We start from the raw sequence: 20,278 nt of genomic DNA, 5'->3' as shown, positions 1-20,278 counted from the left end.
AGGTGTTGAAAACCATAGGAGGAGAAACTGGTTCTGGTAGTTGCAAGCCATTCACAGTTTTGTTTAATCACTGAGCTTATGATGTGTAATTTGAGACTGAAGACTGAAGCCTGCCAAGCAAGTTTCTCTTTGAAGCTCGGATCTAGTTTGTTCTGCAGGATGGCACCTCTAGGTCTGCTATAGTGTGTGCCAGGGAGGTTGAAGTGTTCGCTTACAGGTTTTGTCTATATTGCCTTCCTAATACATTGTTTGTGTCTCAATTTATGCTCCTTTCCATAGAGAGTGTCCAGTTGGCCGCATGTACATCAGCAGCAGGGGCATTCTGGCATTGATGGTTTGTATATTATATTGGTGGACATGCAGGTGAATGAACCGGTGATGGTGTGGCTGATTGGTGAGTGGTGCCTGGATGATGGTGTTCTCGCTGGTGTAGATATGTAGGCAGACGTGTGGGACATCGAGGTTTGTTGCATGATTGGTTCCTGGAGCTAGGAGTTACAATATGGTGCGGTTGCAGTCTTACTGGTGAGAACTATGTTCAGGTTGGCAGGTTGTCTGTGGGCGAAGGACCAAGCCTGCCACCATCAGGCTGTGAAAGTGTGGGATCATTGTCCAGGATGGGTTGTAGGATCCCTGGTGATTAGCGTTGGAGGGGTGCAGCCTGGGGACTGTATGTGATGGCCATGTGAGTCCTGTTGGTTTCTTTCTTGGGCTTGTCTTGCAGTAGGAGGCTTCTGGGTAACACGTCTGGCTCCTGTTGATCTTTTCCTTATTTCCTCGTGCGGGGTATTGTAGTTTGAGATGCTTGGTGTGCTCGCCGTGCAGAACGCAATGCCATCTTCACAGCCTCAGAAAACCACCCGACACTGTATCTACAAAGAGGCTGAAAAGGATGGTGCTGTTGTCACATGAAAGGTCTGACTACGCAAAAGGAAGGACGCGCCAGAAACTCTCAATACCAAATTCTACAGAGTCACTTCCTCAGATCCTGCCGAGGAATCCACTAAGAAACTGCACCAGTCTACAGGACAACTCCCTACAACTAAACATGGAACAAATCAATACTCCTCAAGAGCCCCGACAGGTTTATTCTATCTACGACCTAAGATCCACAACCCAGAATAACTGTACGTTGCCCATCATCCAGGCATGGCACTCTTACTGGAAGGATGTCTGGATATGTGGACTCTCTACTCAGACCCTTCATGGCACCAGCACTCCAGCTACTCTCCGTGAACACTCAACTATTTCCTGTGGAAACGACAATCGCTATTGTGACTTTCCAGACCTAACATCCATTCCTAGCACCATGGGATGTTCACGAGCTCTTTCACAATCATCCCCACACACACGATGAATACAAGCATGTGAGGAAACAGTATCCCTTCGATGATGCCACAGCACAACTGGCTCTGAGCTCTGAGGCCTTTATCCTCCACACACAACATTCCAAATTTTGATTGACAATGTTATACTCCAGATCAGTGGTCCACTGCTATGGCCACCCGCATGAGCCCCACAATATGCCAGTATTTTTATGGCTGACTCGGATACACGTCTTCCTCAGTTCTCGTCCACCACGCCCTCTCTCCTACGCTACATTGTGACATTTCATCGTCTGACCTATGTAAGAAGACTCTGAAAAATCCCACCACGATTTTCAACTAGCTTCCACCCCACCATCACCTTAGCCTGGACCAATCTACACCGTCGAGTCCACTTCCTAGTACACCAGGGTTCAAATAAGGATGGTCACATTAATACCACCTATACCGAACACCTACTGACCGCTATGCCTACCCTTCATGCCTTCATGCTTCCATTCCGGGCACATCTACGATCCTTCTCTACAGCCAAGCCCTGAGGTAGCAAACCGCATCTGCTCCTAACCCTCAACGGACGAAGACCAACCCTACAACTCCACGAATGCATTCTCAAAACTACAATACCCGCACGAGAAAATAACGGAAACAGATCAATCAGAGCCAGAACGTGTACCAGAAGCCTCCTCGCCAGACAAACCAGAAAAGAAACCAACAGGACTCCACTGGCCATCACATACAGCCCCGCAGCAACCCTCCAACCGCATCATAGGGAGCACAACCATCCCTGGACTACATGATCCCACACTTGCACCAGGCCTTGGGTGGCAGGCTGGTCCTACGCCACAGACAACCTGCCAACCGAAACATTATTCGCACCTAGAAACTGCAGACACCGCACCCTGTACTCTAGCTCAGGAACCATGCCATGCCAACAACAACCTCGATGCCAACTCTGCCTACATATCTACACCAGCGACACCTATCATTAGGGGACCTAACCAGATCAGCCAACCATTCACGGTTCATTCACCTGCATGTCTCACCATATATAATTACACCACATATGCCCAGCAATGCCCCTCTGCTAAGTACATTCGGCCAACACTGGCACTCTCTATGGAACAAGCATAATGAGACACAAATCAGATATTAGGATCGCAATATACAAAAACTACTGTAAGCGAAACACTTCAACCTCCCTGGCCACACTTATAGCAGACCTTAGAGGTGCCATCTGCAGCAAAAAAACTTCAGGACCAGACTTCAAAGAGGAAACTGCTGAGCTTCATTCATTGCAAAAGTGACAACCATCAGCTCAGGATTAAACAAAGACTGTGAATGGCTTGCCAACTACAGAACCAGTTTCTCCTCCCTTGGTTTTCACACCTCAACTGCTAGAACAGGGCCTCGTCCTCCCTGATTGAACTAATCTCATTATCTCTAGCCTGCTTGCTTGCATATATATACCTGCCCCTGGAAATTTCCACTACATGCATCTGACGAAGTGGGTGTTCACCCACAAAAATTATAAAAGGTTTAGAAAACCTGACCTTTGAGGAAACGTTTAAAAAGTGGCCATATTTAGTCTTGAGAAAAGAAGTCTGAGTAGGAACCTGATAAGTCTTCAAATATGTAAAGGGCTGTTATAAAGAGGACAGTGATCAACTGTTCTCCATGTCCATTGAAGGTAGCACAAGAAGTAATGGCTTAATCTTTAGCAAGGGAGTTTCAGATTAGATATTAGGAAAAGCTTCCTAACTGTAAGGGTAGTGAAGAACTGGAACAGCTAACCTAGGGATGTTGTAGTATATCCATCCCTGGAGGTTTTTTAAGAACAAGCTAGACAAAATATTTGTCAGGGATGGCCTATGTTTATTTGCTCCTGCCTTGGTGTGGGGGAGATGGATGAGGTGAGCTGTTGAGGTCCCTTACATCTGTACATTTCTATTATTCTGTGATCAATTACACACATTTGTGTAAATCTGAATGTGAGATTGTCAAGTATTAATTTTATATACACACATATATATGTTATGCTAGTTTATATTAATAATAATATTTGTTTGAGTGTTAGGCCATAGTGCCATTGGGCAGTTTTAGTTATCTTTGTGAAAAACAGATTCAGAAGCCTTCAGGAACAAGCACAAAATAAACAAAAAAATATTATAATGAGTTGATGTTTTATATATATCAATGTAGAACAATTTTTAGTGAACAAGATTGATGCATTAATGTTCTCTCAAAATGAGAGAGAGAGAAGCAAATACTTATGTAAAATGAAAAATAAAAAGAGAGGGTGAAAGCAACAGCTTACCATTGCTGAGGAATACCAGCTGTTTCACATTGTGCTTTGATAATATTTTTATTCTAGGTTACACTATTCAGGAGGGTGAAGAGCCCTTGCTATTAAAGATGCTCTTTCCGACCTCAACAGATTTCTTTAGGCTTTTGAAAAACCTCCTAACTTTTCAAAGTTTGAAAAAAAGGGCAAGGGGTTTGAGGAGGAGGTTAAAATTGTTTTACTGAAAAAATAAAATAAATCTCACTCCTAAGAGAAAAGAACAATCCCTCCACAAATTTTAGTGGGCTTAGATTCTTTCAATCCAGGAATGGTACAGAATGTACCTAAAATCGGCATCCTTCCAGCTCTAAAATCATCTAAGATAACCAACTGTTTCTAATTTGTTCCACTCTATTTTGTTTCCTTACCTTGTTCACAACCATTCCCATTACTTGCTCATCTGAAACAATGATATAGGAAGTACAAGAGGGAAAAAAACTCTTTTAAACTGGTGTTAATGAGAAGAATATTTTGCTACAGAAGGCGAATGACAAAGTTGGGAAAAAATTGACTCTCCTTACTGTTATCTTGTAGGAATGTCAGCTCTGCTGGAGAGGAGGCCCGCAGAAGAATGAGGGAGTGTGATGGACTTACTGATGCATTGCTGTATGTGACTCAGTCTGCTCTTGGGAGCAGTGAAATTGATAGCAAGGTTTGTCCTCTTTGTCTTTTTAGAAATGGAAAAGCAAGGAATAAAAAAGATTTAAAAATATATATGGTGGTTGCACTGGGTACATAAGCAGGGCAGGATTTGGCCCTTAATCTCTTTGACTTTCTCTCTGTTGAGCAGTGTTTTCATATACTGTATATGACTGCTCTGGAACTGTATTTGCATATGTACTGTATAGTGTGTTCTTTTTCTCTCTCTCTCTCTCTTTTGTTAAATTATTAGGAAAAAATAAATAAAACTGGCTTGAGAAAGGCACCAATGCGTCAAGCTCTGTGCAAACTCCCACACACAAATCTGCAAATTTATCTGTGCCATCTGTTTATGAGCTACACTAACAGCTATGCACTGGTTTTTATGAAGTGGACCATGAAAAAGTACAGTGGTTGCCATTACAAGTCAACATTTGCAAACAGATACTACACAGTTACTAGTGTTATTTCATATTTTAAATAAAAAGTGAACTGTGGATACACCTATGTGATAAATATTTGTGAGTGGTATTTTTTTTTAATAGCAGACACTATAGGCTGGCACCAAAATATTAGGGCTCTGGATTAATCACAGTTGACTCATGCGATTAACTAAAAAAAATTAATTGTGATTGATCACAGTTTTAATCTCACTGTTAAACAATAGAATACCAATTGAAATTTATTAAATATTTTTGGATATTTTTCTGCATTTTCAAATATATTGATTTCAATTACAACACAGAATACAAAATATACAGTGCTCACTTTATATTATTTTTGTTTCTTACAGTGCAAATATTTGTAATAAAAAATAAATATAAAGTGAACACCTGTACTCTTTATATTCTGTGTTGTAATTGAAATCAATATATTTGAAAATGTAGAAAACACCCAAAAATATTTAAATAAATGGTATTCTATTATTAACAGTGCGATTAATCGCAATTAATTTTTTTAATTGCTTGACAGCCCGACAAAATACTTGTTTTGCTTTATATGTACAGTAACTAGGAGATGATCACAATTCTTCAGAGATGAAAGGTATGACTTAATAGTTCTACTTAATAATTAAAAGAACTCCAAATAATTGCCAATTAAAATATTGTGATTGTGAAATCAGTGTTACGGGGAAGGGAAGTGTTTTAAATTCTATGACATATTATTAATAATTTCACATTTCAGCACTGTGGTTGCAAGCACTAACACAGAAATGCCAATTGTATCTAATATTAGTTTCAAGTACATTTCACAGTTCATGCATGCTGTGAAGTGCTTGTAACTGTACCTTTTGAATTTTCAGATTGCTAATCTGAGCAAAATGTGTGGACTTTTCCTATAGATTCAGTAAAGAAATATGGAATCTGTAAAAGAATCTATGTTCCATGCAATCTTCTATGCATGCTTGTAGTAATCTACAATCAACTTAAAATTAGTAAATGTTTTCATGGAAGTGATTAATGAAGAAGCCCATCTACTGGCATCACCATCTGAAAAAGGCTCAAGAGAAAACCAGCAGCTGTGCAGTACTTGTGTAGTATCATTTTAATAATAAATAATAAATCCACCAGGGCAATTGAAGGGGATTCCTTCCTTCCAAAGGCCACTAAGCAGAAGTAGAGCCATTCTGTATCCTGTATTACCAGCCAAAGGATGGCAGTAAATTCTGCAGTCCTAGAGCCTACCTCTATGGAAAGGAAGGGCCAGGGGACCTTCAGAACTTCAGCCCCACTCCTGCCCCCAAACCTCCACATGTGACAGTGTGTAACAAATCCTCATGGAACTGGGCCCCATGCTACTCAGTTGGTATGCATCCTCTGCAAGGAACTGATTAAGAAAACAATGGATATAGTCTATATTTCAATAATGGCACAAAGTAGCTGCTAGTAGTACTAATTGTATCCCGACTTATACTGTTTATACCTGCCTCCCATGTACACCTCCACTGAGGTGGAGCCAAGATTTAGGTTTTTGTATATACTGATTTATTTAAAGAGCATTTCAGTTTCCTTTGCAAGGTAAGCAGGTTAACAACGTTTTTGGTCCGCCAAGAAATGAAGGGCATATTTTTCTTACTAGGCACAGGCAAACCAAATTAGAGAAAATAAGAACTAGCCTTCAACCAGCGTCCAAATCAAATTTGTTTTTGAGATTTGAAGTTCTGTTAAATTTTCCCCATCATTTTTTGCTAAAATGGGGCCCACTCCACTTCCAGGTTCCAACTAGGATCATACACAGAAAGGCAAAAATACCATGAGAGAGAGGCGCTTTTCCTAAGGTATTTTCATCTTGAGTGGAAGCAGGAAAAATTTGCAGACTCCAGAGGGATAGATCATTTATAAGCATATTAAATTATGGGTACTCTTGCAAACCAAAACTCAGAACCACTTAAGGTTTTCTCACTACTGCTTCTCATAGAATGACACAAGAAATAAATGCTGTTAGAAATAATATCATTTTTTTTTTTTACTAGCTGGGGCTGAAATCAGTGTGCATTCTGTGCTTGTGTAGATCTTGTTTACCATATTTTTGCCTCGACTACTCTCTCATGTTGAATTCAGAACAGTAACAATGTTATTTAAAAACATTGTCCAGAGCTCTATTCCTCACTAAAAAGAGGCTTTATGATCCTGCCAAGTTTTCTAAACCTTTCAAACAGTGGTTTTCTAGGGAGTGCTTAGAAACAAACAGAAAAGAATATCTTTGTACAAATGTAGGTGCAAAGATTGATCACGTTTCTCCGTTCAATATACACACCAAAAAGGGAGAGGTTTTTTAGCCTTTTTCTCTTTTTCTCCCTCTTTTTAGACCGTTGAAAACTGTGTATGCATTTTGAGGAACCTCTCATATAGACTCGCTGCAGAAACATCTCAGGGACAGCAGATGGGAACAGACGAACTCGATGGATTACTGTGTGGTGATGCTAATGGCAAAGATGCAGAGAGTTCAGGTTGTTGGGGCAAGAAGAAGAAGAAAAAGAAATCCCAAGATCAGGTAATGGAAGTTATTTTCAATAATGAGAGTAAGTGCCTATCAGTGAGGTAGGCAGAGTTAATATATTGTGTTTGTGAGCATATGATCAAAAATGTGTAGCAGGATCACCTTAATAATTATAAACTGCTTGGAAATTAATGGTAAGCCATTTATAATTAATTGTTAAACTCCTAAAATACAAACACAATTTATACTCACTTTATGGCCCCTTTCCATTGCTTATGTAAAGGGGTCATAGTGCCAATTAAAATCAGGCCCATATGTGTTTATTTGCTTGGATCTCCTGTAGGCCGTAGTTTTGCACTGAAGAAAAGATTCTAGTCAGAGACATTCATTTACGCCACAATTTCCCAGCAGGACTCCATCACAACTATCACAAAACAGTTCTTCCAAGATCTAACTGCATTTGGCTACACAGGTTTTGTACCATTATCTGTACTAGGACTACCAAACAACTTCCAATGATTGTATAATTGCTTCTGTTTTCACATAGTGGGACTGCTGAAAGAGCTACTGAAGTGGACAGCAGGAACTGGAGAGGCAGGCAGAATACATCATTTTCTGCCATTCCTAACTCTAAAACTTTTAGCTGAGGGCGAGGATTGACTCCGTAACTTTATAGTATTGTCTCTGAATGTACAAGGCTTTTCTTAAGAGAGAATTTGTCCATTTGATTATAGTATTCCATCTGTATTTATGTGAGCTAAAATTACTTACAATTCAGGAATAAATGCTCAGCACTGTCCATAAATGTCATGGGTAACTTCCTTTCTGTCCTCTTTATGGACTCTCTGAGTGCTCCCCATCAGGTGTCAATTTTTTTGCCTTTACCTATCCTGGAATGGAATCATACAGTTCTCCCACTCCTAGGCCAGGGCCTGGCCACAGTACACCATGTATCAACTGTTCTTATCCTGCAGGTCCAACTGAATTTGAGCACCTGTAGTTCTTCCCTTCAGGAGTCTGTGACCAATTATGGACAGTAATTACCCAGCCTTCTTAAAACAAAAGTTGTGTGTATTTTATTCATAAGGACAAAGCTTTTAGAGAAAAGGGATTTTAAAACAACAAACAGCATACACACTTGTCTATCTTATCTAAAGGCATACCATCTTCTGGTGGTAACCTGGGCTTCCTAACTTCTTCAGATACCTTCAGCGAGGTGCTGTGTCTCAGTCTGGTTCCCTGCAACAACAACTACCACCCCTCTGGTGAGAGTGAGTCCCTTTTAAACCATGCTATAGTTCCCTTGTTCTACTGTGTTCCCAGGCTTTGTCACTTCTAATCAAAACACATCCTGCAGGCTAAGCACAAGATGGAGCCAGAGTCCCCAGAGACAATGGTTCTGGCCTTGTACCTTAGCAACTCTCATGTGTTTGCTCAGCAGAGGCTTATCTTGAGCCATTCGTTTCCTTCCTGCCTGTTTTTTCCAGACAAACTCCTGTTGAATTAATTCAATATATTCATAAATTACCACAGGGCAGTTCCAAATATGTCACAATGAAGATTTAGCTATTGGAAGTAGTTGAGCATTGACATACTTGCACTGTCTGCTGAAAGACTACCTCTAGATGTTGAGAGAAAACCAAAAATGTATTGTGACTAAGAAGGGGAACAAATGGAAAAGACTCTCCAGCTCATATTTCAGTGTAGCTAGCAACATCTGTAGACTGTGAAATTTAACTCAAGTAATTCAACATGCCCAAATATTTAAGTTACTCCATTTTATTTTTTAGCAAAGTTAAATTTTAAATGTATTCGTTACTGTCTACTTTTGTTCTTTATTGTATTTCACTGAGAAATAGATTACAACTCAGTAAGTCTGAGAAGGGCTGACAGAATACTATTACCATGAAGGTCCCTGTAATATTACTGTTGCTCAGTGCTACTATTGAGCATGTGTAGTGAGACAGTGAAATTGGGTAGTGGAATGTGAAGTTTCGAATGATGGCAGAAGGGAACTTTTTCCATTTCTCTTCAGAATTGTTTTCCCATACAACCATTCATTTATGTTTCAAAAGGATCTTTGTAGAACAATATACAATTGAATATACCTGAGGTTATACAAGTAAATGATCTAGAGGTACAGAAAATATACTTGCGAATATAAAGGTAAATTGTATTAATGGGAAGTAACACAGGGATATTAACTGTCTAAATTGCTGTTGTTTAATGAGGCAAGTTTGAAGTAAAATTCAAGCCCTGAAAAACATTAAAAACAAAGTTAAACTACAGGTAGGAATCTAATTTCACCCGTACTGATGTAATAAATATTCCAATAGTCAAACAGCTTTTATTTTGTATTGCCTTTTGTCAGGGATTTTATATGCTAGAATATAATGAAAGAAAGTGTTACAAAAATGACAAAGGAAAAATAGTTGCCTTATGTCATGTGCATTTTATAGCTGCCTCATATTCCATCTAGAATAAACTCAGCATCATTGTTCCTAATTGTTGACAATATTGATATGTTAGGTGAAGTCTTATTGTACTTCCACTTCTCAGATTCCTGAACTATCTAAACACAGTAATTAAGGATGAAATGAAAAGCTTTCATTCTGAAGTTTCTGGGATTAGAAGGTTTACACAAACCCTTTATCATTTTAGCAAGGGTTTGTACATTTATTTGCCTTTAATTTTCATTATTTTAAAAGAAGAAAAACTCTGAATCTTTGTTAGATCTTGTGACACAGTGCTAGAAGTAGCTCCCTGATCGCTGAGGTTTCTGCAGCACAGAGAAGACTGTAAGTTAAACTATAATCAATCATCCTGTTGCTGGTGGGGGTTACTGACTTTGGTTGGCAGTTGTTGAGCTACTGAGGCAGTTGATTCAGTAACAGGGAGGATATATAATTGGGAGGAACAGGAAGTAAAGAGGGAGGTCCAAGGGCGAGCTGAGTGGAATAGTGAACCTGTGTGAACGGCCTCCTTCTGTACACCTGTGCTATGTCCTGTCCTGTTTAGAAACAGGGGATTAAAGGTGTGCTTGAGAGACCACAAAAACAGGCTAGGCATTGCTACTCACTGGGTAACTGAAGAGGCACACTGTGACTGGGATTGTAACTCTCTCAGTTGAGAGGAAGTGGCTTGAGAGGTGACCTGTATGAGGGCTGGGGGATCCGAACATAATGGAAGAGATACTGTGCTAATAGTGGAGCAACAAAAAGAGATAGAGAAAACCTAGCAGGCAGAGAGGCAGGTGCTTCTAGGTTGGCAGGTAGAGCAGGAATGAGCATTGCAGGACTTTATCCAAGAGCAGTCTCAGTTAGAGCAGCAGCTCGTGCACTGATTGGTGAGTTCCTATGAAGGAACTGGAATTTGGACAGTGGGCCTGGGGCCTTTTTGTTAACTTTTAAGCAGGTTGCTATCCATGCTAGATGGGACAAGGGTACTTTGGCACTATGACTTGCCCCCTGCCTGACTGGCAAGGTTCAGGTGGCTTTCGAGTACCAAGCCAAAGACTATGCCATGCTGAAAGCTGCTATTCTGGACAGGATGGACCTATCATCAAAGAAATAGTGTCACAGATTTAGAGCTGCCAGATGGAACTGCAGGATACATCCCTAGGCTTTTGTGCAAAAATTATCTGACTGGGCCAATCAGAAGCCAGATAGACAGGACCCAGAGGCAATAATAGAGTCTATTATTCTTGTGCAGTTTATACAGAGCCTCCCCAAGGCTGCAAGAGTTTGGGTTCAAAGCCATCAGGCAGAATTGCCAGAGGATACTGTAAACTTAACAGAGGAGTATGTGGAAACAGACCTTTCACGAAAAGAGCTCCATCCCCCTACATCTGGGGGTGGAGGGAAAGAACTTTGAGAAATCCCATTCATCGAAGCTGTAATAAGCCTCTGTCCCAAATCTGGACCTTAGCGTCCAAAATCTGGGTGCTTAGCATGAACCTCCAAGCTTAATTACCAGCTTGGATCTTATCTCGCTGCCACCAATCAGGATTCTGAGTACCTGATAAACTCTCTGGTCTCCCCAAACCTTTCCCTGGGGGACCCCCAAGACTCAGATGCCCTGAGCCTCCAACAAAGGGAAATAACCCACTTCCCTTCCTGCTCTTTACTTCCTCCCAGATTTTCCCGCCCTGGGGATACTAGGAGATTTCCCTGCTTCAATCCCTTGAAACACAAAACAGAGAGGACGATTTACCTTCCCCCCTCCTTCTTCTCCCCCCTCCCAGTCTTTCCCTGAGAGAGACAGTACTCCTGGCACAGAGATTCCTATCCCCTTGCCTTAACTAGGAAAAGAAAATCCAACAAGTTTTAAAAAGAAAGCTTTATATAAAAAAGAAAGAAAAAACACATGACATGATCACTGCATCAAGATGACATAACACAGGGCTATTGCTTAAAAGAAAATATGAATAATCAGCCTTATTCAAAAAGATATCCAATTTAAACATTCCAGCAACTCCACACATGTAAATACAAAATACAATATAAACCTATTGCTTTTCCTTTTGTACTCACAACTTGGGAACAGAAGGGTAGAAAGAAGCTTGGAGATAGAAAAAAAAAGCTCTTCCCTCATAGCCGAGAGAAAACAACCAGGCAGAACAAAGACAAAACACCCCCAGAAGTTCCCTCCCTCACTTTGAAAAATCCGGTTTCCTGATTGGTCCTCTGGTCAGGTGTTTGGTTCCCTTTGTTAACCCTTTACAGGTAAAAGAAACATTAACCCTTAGCTATCTGTTTATGACAGAAGCCCGGGAAGGAAATACAAGAGGCAAACAACAGAGCCCCTAGCACTAACTCAGTGGTTTGTTGCCAGTGTGGTGGCAAAGAACATACAAAGGAAGACTGCCCATACATGGACTATAGGTTTGTGGAGTTCTGTGGGTGTGCTGATATAAAAGTCAGGCTAGGATAAAGACAATTCCCATGAAAGTAGGCTGGAGAACCACAAAGGGCATGGTGGATTTGACAGCCGCATGTTGCTCATACAGAGGTTAGATTGCAGTTGCAACAGAAGGGGGTAATAATAGCAATCCACTGTGTACACGGGGAAAAGTAGACTTACCCTGTGGCAGTTGTCCAGCTGGAAATGGAAGAAAGTTTCAGTGTCAGAGAGTGGATGTGGTAAAGTCGTTGCCCTACACAGTGATGGTAGGAGCTGAATAGACTCTCATTTCCCTTATGTAAAAAGAGTAGAGGACACAGAGAGAGACCCCAATGATGAGGTCTGCGTAAAGTTAATTCTCCAGGGGCACTGTTTAATGACACTAGACATATCACAACAAGTGCAGAGAGAATCGACAAGAAGTACTTGAGAAGGGGGCAACAGATCCCGGAGTGATAGATCAGAAACATCTAATGGAGAAGGAGGGCAGAAGATCCTCAAACTCACCGGAGGAGCAAGCCAGTGGCAAAGCCTTGGAAGAAAAACCTACTGAGGAGAGAGACAAGAGTCCTGCTAATGAGGCCTTGGGGGGTTAACCCAGATAATCTCAAGCTCATGGCAAGATAAGTCAGGGGAAGAGAGGTATCACAATATTGAGGCTCTGAAAAGACAACTTACTGAAGTAGATACAAGCTAGGAGCAAAAGAAGCTAGAGGAGAAGGCCATGGAATGTGATTGCTGTGATGACTTATGGGCTGAGATGGAACTGTGAGAGACACTTCCACCCTCTGAGTGTACTTTTGTGAGTAGAAGGCAGGAGACCCTCACTGGTAGCCCATGGAAGGCCAGTCTGAAAGAGGCCAGGAAGCCCTAGTAGAACCTCAAATCCGTAAAAAGGATAGGGCTTGGATGCGGAAGAAGACCTCTCGTGGAGGCAGGGAAAGGTCTCAATTGAAATAAGGGTGGAGGTATGTGACAGGGTGTTAGCTGTAGACCCTGATCACTGAGGTTGCTGCAGCACAGAGAAGGCTGCAGGCTTAATTGGAATAAACCAACCTGTTGCGAGTGAGGATTACTAACACTAGGTGGCAATAGTTGGGCTAATGAGGCAGTTGGCTATGTAACAGGGAGGACATATAATTGGGAGGAATAGGAAGTAAAGAGGGCACTCAGAGAGTGAGCTGGGTGAAGGAGAAAATCTGTGTGAAGGACCACCTGCTGGGTACCTTTCCTCTGTCTTGTCCTGAATGAAAACAGGAAAAGATACATGTGATGGAAAAGAAACAGACTATGTGTGTTTGTGCCTGAGACACCACAAAAACAGGCCAGGCAGTGCTTCTCACTTGGTAGCTGAAGATGCACCCTGTGACAGACCCTAACTGAAATTTTATTAGGTTTAATTTTAAGGGATTCCATGTGGTTCAGCTTGAACACTGGATCTGCAGAGCTCTCGCTAGAAAACTCACAAGGCACAAGGTTCTTTAAGGGTACTTGAGAACACATGAAAAATGCTTAGAGGCCCAAATATGTTCAGCGCATGATCTGCATTAAAAGGCATGGTTAAAAAAACTTCAGTTGACCCATGCCTTGTGAATCATTGACACAATAGCCCGGAGCAGCTCCTAAAGAAATATTATAGTCTGCTGCATAGATTACTATTTGGGATATGATTAAATATGTCAGTGGGAGATTGCATATCTCAGATGTGGTAGGAATTTCAAAAGTACTAAGTGACTTAGGAACATAACACTGAGTGAAAATCTATAGGACTTTGGCAATTTTGGAAATCCCACACACAGTGAGATTCCCACACACTGACCACTGTCGGTAGACAGGCTACTGGGCTAAATGGACCTTTGGTCTGACCCAGTACAACCATTCTTATGTTCTTATGTATGTTCTTATGTTCTCTTTTGTACATACATTCATTAGAAAGCATTTCTATGTTTTCAGTAGGACTTTTATTATACAGGCGTCATACAGATGTGTAACACCTACGTACTTCCTGAATTAAGGGGACCACAGATGGGTGCAACCCCATCAATCTCAATGTGCTTGTATCCACTCACATCAACAGTGAATTTGACACATTCTATAAAAGTGCATTTTAAATCAGTTATTTTTAAGTTAAGAAATAAAGGAAAAACTATAAACTGCAACTATGTGTTTTGATTTTTTTTTCACGACAGTCTACCTAATTCACAGTGCCCCATAGTCCGCATAGTTTTCAAGACAGACTAGGTTATATCAAGGCTCCATTATAAGTCAAATCAAAGAACTGACTGCAAAGCTAGAGAGAAGTTACGTATCTATTGAATTAGAATGCAATGATCAACTCCTAAACTAGGAGTTTGTGGCTGACCCTTCATTCATACAGATCCCCAGAAGTCTATTAATTTTTTTCTGTATTTATAGAAGAATCTCAAATATTTTACTGACAGAAACAGATCCTCGGGTGTTGTAAATTGGTGAAGCTCCATTGATTTTAATACATTTCAAAGGCATTGATTACAGTGCAGCTTTGCTGATTTAGAATACCTGAGGTTTTGGCCCGCTGTGTAAATATAAATACAGCATTCATGTATCACTGTTGAGATGTAGACTCCATTTTGTACCTTCAACAGTATGCAGAACGGTTTAGAAAAGTTAATTACACAGATTAGAATATGGATGGGATAGAAGATCTAACACCTTTATTCTTGTAAAAATACTAAGCAGTCAGGACCTCAGTTTTATATTGTATCACTTTTTCTGAATCATAGTTCCACTGACACTGACCAGTGTCACCATGCTGGGATATTGGTCATTACTGAGTCAAAAGGTGAGAATGCCTCCTTCTAAATCACAAGCGTGGCTTTACATCAGTTTTCACACATTGGTTACCATGCAATGTACTAGGCAACTTTTTGTTCCAATCCGGGGAAGAGTGGTTTGTAAACCTTATGATAATAGAATTCTTCAACACTTGAGCAAAGCTTTAGAGAAGCCCATAGGTAAACTAATGATCTCTTCACATGAACTGATGACTGTTTCACTTAGTGTGTAGAACAAGATCTTTGATATTTACCTTTACCCTCTTAACCGTTCAGTGAAGTTAAATATGGTGGCAGATATGTCTTGGAAAGAATAATATCAGAGCACAATAATAGTGTTTGGGTATATGTGTCTCACAGTGTACCTGATTTGTAAACCTGTTTATTTGTGTTGCTATCTTTGCCTATTCCATTTATTAATAATCTCTAAACAATAAATAAAATTCCACGAACATTTTCTCCTAGGTTAAGATTGTATCATCTTGTTCCTGCATTTCACACTAGCACAAATAACCTTGCAGCATTGATTACCATTACATTCTTTTCAGAATTCTTTATACTGTAGATGTTCCCTCTAGATTGTCCTTTTTTTTTCCAGTTGCACAGTTAATCTAACAGTTTTAGCTGGATCCTTTAATACCTATATTATTCTGCTTGCCCTCAGATATACTTCTTCTATTTCTATAATCATTCATTATCAGCACACAGCAGGGCGAAGGCCTCTGCAGAACTGCTCTTGTCCATCAAACTGAAGGGTTTAATATCCTTTTTATAAAAATAATATTATACTCACTAGACTGTTATACAGTGAGGGAATAGATTATACTTGCTTCAGCACTTAGATAGTAAGGCAATAGGCACCCTGAAATACCTTAGATAGATTGGTATTTAATATTTCTAATAATGTGTCACAATTTTTTTCTGCTTTTAACCTTGACAACACTGCCTTCCCTGGCATTAAATACCTATTCTCAGAATCTCACATGTAGCTTCCATCCTTCTGACAAAGCAAGACTAGGGAGGACAGAGTGAGCACCATGCAGCACTCGTTAATACCATTCCATAATCTCCTTGACTGCTGTTGACTGTACCAGACACGTCTTAACATGTCACTGATTTAAATAGAATGTTAGTGGACAGAGTTGGTACGAACTGTAGATTGTTTCTAATGGACTGTTCACGTGAGAATGTTCATTCCTAATTTATCCTTTCTGAAAAATTCTTGAGTCCAAACCCACATTATTTTTCTTCAGGTCCAATTAATTACTTGGATCTTATAAATGGCCTTAGAGATTTACTTCTCCACTAACGTGATGGTTTCCTTTCCCTCTTTTCTGCATGATTGTGATTCAATTTAAATATATACTTTTTGAAGAAGAATAAAAGCTAAAGGCATTTTTATGAAAATAATTGCTATGTTCGAACAGTGCTAAAATTCACAGTTGATATCAGAAATACTGGAAATGGACAATAGTGCAAAAAATTCATTTTCAATTGTGGATGTGGCTGAATTCATAGCTTTATGTGCTTATAAAAAAATGAAAGACATGGATAATTTGAGGGCATTTACTTTTCCTCTCTTGTGATTAAAAAACAATTTTGACTAATTTAGTAGATATATTTGATCTCAGTAGGAGTACGTAAAACTTCATAGGGAAAAGAATAGCTTTTAAAACTATAACATAAAATGCGTCTCTTTTTAAGGTGCTTTTTAAAACTGATTAGGCATTGTTATTCATTTATACCATGAGTTGTATATACCAGTTGTAGCTTATCCTCAACCTAGACAGCATACAAAATTCGTGTTGCTTTTATCTTTTTTTTTTAAATGAGCAAAACAAAGGCACATTTCAGTTGAACTGCTTACTTACTTAAATTCCTCCAAACAGCTGTCACCTTAATTCAGAATTGCCACCTATGCTTTTGTAAAAGAACCAGCACTGGCCTCAGTCCTAATTTCCCTTAAGTCTTTACCAAAACTTTACCAAAACTGGAGTAAGACCCAGTTTACAGTCCGACACACAATTCCAATACCCAACAAAATCAAATCTTCTGAAGATTCACAGCAACATAGTCAGCCAAACTCTTGATATCATTTTTTGAAAAATTAAAAACAATACTTCAATTTAATAAAGACTGCAGTAAAGATAAGTTAGATTAATTTCTGCTTGCATCACCAAGCATTACTATTGTTCTTTCCTCCACAATTCTTTCTTACATTCCCCTCTATGGTCCTTATTTATGGTCACCTGATACTCAGTTAACATCCATCAAGCTACAGAACCATAGAGATTTTAACATAAGACCACTGCACTGTAGCCATTAACTTCTCCACATCACATCTCGTCCCTTTTCATATGGAACCAAATATCCCTGATTGTGATAATTATGCTACTTACAGTAGCATCATCTCTATAGCCAAAATATTCATTCTTCAAGGTCTAGAGGGAACAAAATAAATATGACAAGAAGTGATTAAGAAAAATAATGGTAAAAACAAGGTAGCTGCTAATAATACAGATTATACTCTACTTACACCTGTTATACCACCAATCACACACATGCATTTGGCACAGCTTCACTTATCTTTTCCATTCCTTACTAAGGAAATATGTACCAGTTTTTTATCTCATTTACCTTGGTTTTAAACTTTTCTTACTCCTATTTTACTGTTATTTATGATTACCAGTGTGACATCAGAATCTGTCCCAGAATCTTTATTTTGATTACAAGCAGCACTTTTGAAATGAGTCTGACCTTCTGTTTTACCTTCTGTCAGGAGCCTTGAGCTATAACAGCAACATTTCAAGTTAAATATCGTTACCAATAGCCTGACACTTCATGCTTTCACATGCTAGGTGGATAGGTTGTAAATCCTACTACTCTAGGGAGGTTAGCTACTACTTCAAGAAAAGAAAAGCTTCATCTTTGCTGGCTAAGAAATCCAGTAAAACCATGTTTAAACAGCATTCCTAAGACAGCGTAGATAGGGTTTGCCGAAGGAAAAAAGTATTTTGAGCACTTGTGGAATGAGTGAGAGGCCAGCACTGTCAAGTTCACTGTGTGATGATTCATCAGCTGTCCAACTTATCAGAGGGGGTCCTGCCCATTCATGTGGTTCTGCCAGGGTGTAATGTTGCTGACAGCACTCAGACGCTATGGTGATGAGTTCCAAGTATATACACAGATAAATAAATATATGCAGACTATTACTGGGTTTAGTCATTAGTCTGAGCTCAGTATGAAAGATTAAGATGAAAGGATGCATTACCTTAAAGATCTGCTACTAAGTAATTATATTCGTTTGTTACTCTGTTTACCTCAGCAGAGGGCACTGTGCCTGCTGTTCATTAGTAAAGAATGTCCTAATCTTAGCAGGCCTTTAAGTTACTTCTGAGAGGGAAGGAAAAGCAACAATGCATAAAATTCTTGCTTAACTTAAAGGAAATATCTCTTAAACTCATGAAGCTCAAGATCCTATGAGCAGCTGGCCAACAAAAGTCATATCAATCAATCAGAACTACAGATGTGTTTGAAATAGTCCAGATTTTTTGACTTTCAGAGGGTGGTGCAGGGCCCATTTGTTTCACCTACCTATGAAGAATAAAGAGATTGAGGTATAGGCTGATGTGCAAGGGTGTTAGCTTTTGATTCATAGATTATAATGTGAGAAGGTCGCACTGTGATTATCTAGTCTGACCTCCTCTATAACAGGCTATAAGACTCCCGTGAATTAATTCCTGTTTGTGAATAAGCTGCTCTTTTGTAGATGGGGTGAGTTGATTGAACAGTGTATTTTGTTTGTAATTTTTAATAACTGGTAAGTTGCTCAGAGACGGTGTATGGGCACCTTTTATTATTCTAAATATAAGAAAAAGAGTGAGGGAAAGAGAACTGTCCTTAGCGAAATGTGGTAATAGAGCAAAAGAAAGGTTAAAAAAAAAACTTTTAAAATATTAAGTACCATCTAGTATATAAAATTAGAATCATTCATTTCATCAGACTTAAGAATAAACATTCTAGCTGGAATCTCTTGGAAGCCAGACAACAAACTGTTCCCCAGAAGTGCAAACCATGATGAACCAAGTTTGGGAGGTTACTGCTATTTATCTAGTACATTTTATCCGAAAAGAGCCCAGCCTTGCGTGGGTAGACATACTGCTGCCCCACTTGTTTCCCATTTATCCCATCTGCTTCCATGTCATCTGCATTGAGGGGTTACTCAATATACACAGGTTACATTTTTCAGACCTGGATCTCTAAATTTAGGAGCCTAAATAAATGGCCTGATTTTCACAGGTGCTATGTATTCTCATTGGCCTCAGTGGGAGCTATGGGTGCTCAGTACCATTGAGAGTCAAACTTCAACTTCTTTATGTGCACAAGTATGGATTTAGATGTCTAATTTAGGTTTCAGTTGTTGAAAATCTTGGTCATTGTATCTCACAGATATTAGCCTCCAATATAGACCATTGGATTGGGGACCTCAAGGATGACTGGCATAGGCTCCTAAGTCTGCAGCCACATAGACCGCAAGGACAAGAGGTGATGGTCCTCCCCAAGATGGGAGTCTTATTGTTTTAACACTTTTTAGGGGTTCACCATTCTGATGCCTTTGGAATGAGCCATTAAACTTCTGGTATTAATTTGACCTCTGTTAACCCACAGAGGACTGACTGGCTAAGCAGCAGTTCTGCAGAACAGGACCTGGGGATTATAGTGGATGAGAAGCTGGATATCAGTCAGCAGTGTGCCCTTGTTGCCAAGAAGGTTAACAGCATATTGGGTGGTATTAGTAGGAGCATTGCCAGCAGATCATGGGAAGTGATTATTCCCCTCTATTCGGCACTGGTGAGATCACATCTGGAGTATTGCATCAAGTTGGGCTCCCCACTACAGAAAGGATGTGGACAAGTTGGAGAGAGTCTTGTAGAGGGCAATGAAAATGATTAGGGGGCTGGGGCATATGACTTATGAGGAGAAGCTGAGGGAACTGGGCTTGTTTAGTCTGCAGAAGAGAAGAGTGTGGGGGGATTTGATAGTAGCCTTCAACTGCCTGAAGCAGGGTTCCAAAGAGGATGGAAGTCAGCTATTCTCAGTGGTGGTAGATGACAGAACAAGCAGCAATGGTCTCAAGTTACAGTGGGGGAAGTCTAGGTTGGATATTGGGAAACACTATTTCACTGGGAGAGTGGTGAAACACTGGAATGGGTTACCTAGGGAGGTGGTGGAATCTCCATCCTTAGAGGTTTTTTAAGGCCCAGCTTAACAAAGCCTTGGCTGGGATGATTTAGTTGGTATTGGTCCTGCTTTGAGCA

At 39.9% G+C, this 20,278-nt stretch overlaps 1 protein-coding gene across 5 annotated transcripts in view; it reads left to right on the top strand.

Moving 5' to 3' along the window:
• The window catches only part of CTNND2 (catenin delta 2), a 1,230,307-nt gene that overhangs the window by 1,070,292 nt on the left and 139,737 nt on the right, over positions 1-20,278 (top strand). For all 5 annotated transcript variants that reach the window (XM_075062683.1, XM_075062682.1, XM_075062681.1 and 2 more), the window contains 2 exons: positions 4,201-4,318; positions 7,114-7,299. In XM_075062683.1, coding sequence (XP_074918784.1) covers positions 4,201-4,318; positions 7,114-7,299 — 304 coding nt within the window. The remainder of the gene's footprint in view (positions 1-4,200; positions 4,319-7,113; positions 7,300-20,278) is intronic.

The sequence above is a fragment of the Chelonoidis abingdonii genome, chromosome 2, assembly GCF_003597395.2.
Source record: "Chelonoidis abingdonii isolate Lonesome George chromosome 2, CheloAbing_2.0, whole genome shotgun sequence".
Taxonomy (NCBI): Eukaryota; Metazoa; Chordata; order Testudines; family Testudinidae; genus Chelonoidis; species Chelonoidis abingdonii.
Note: the sequence above shows the minus strand (reverse complement) of the source record. Positions and strands in the feature narration are given on the sequence as shown.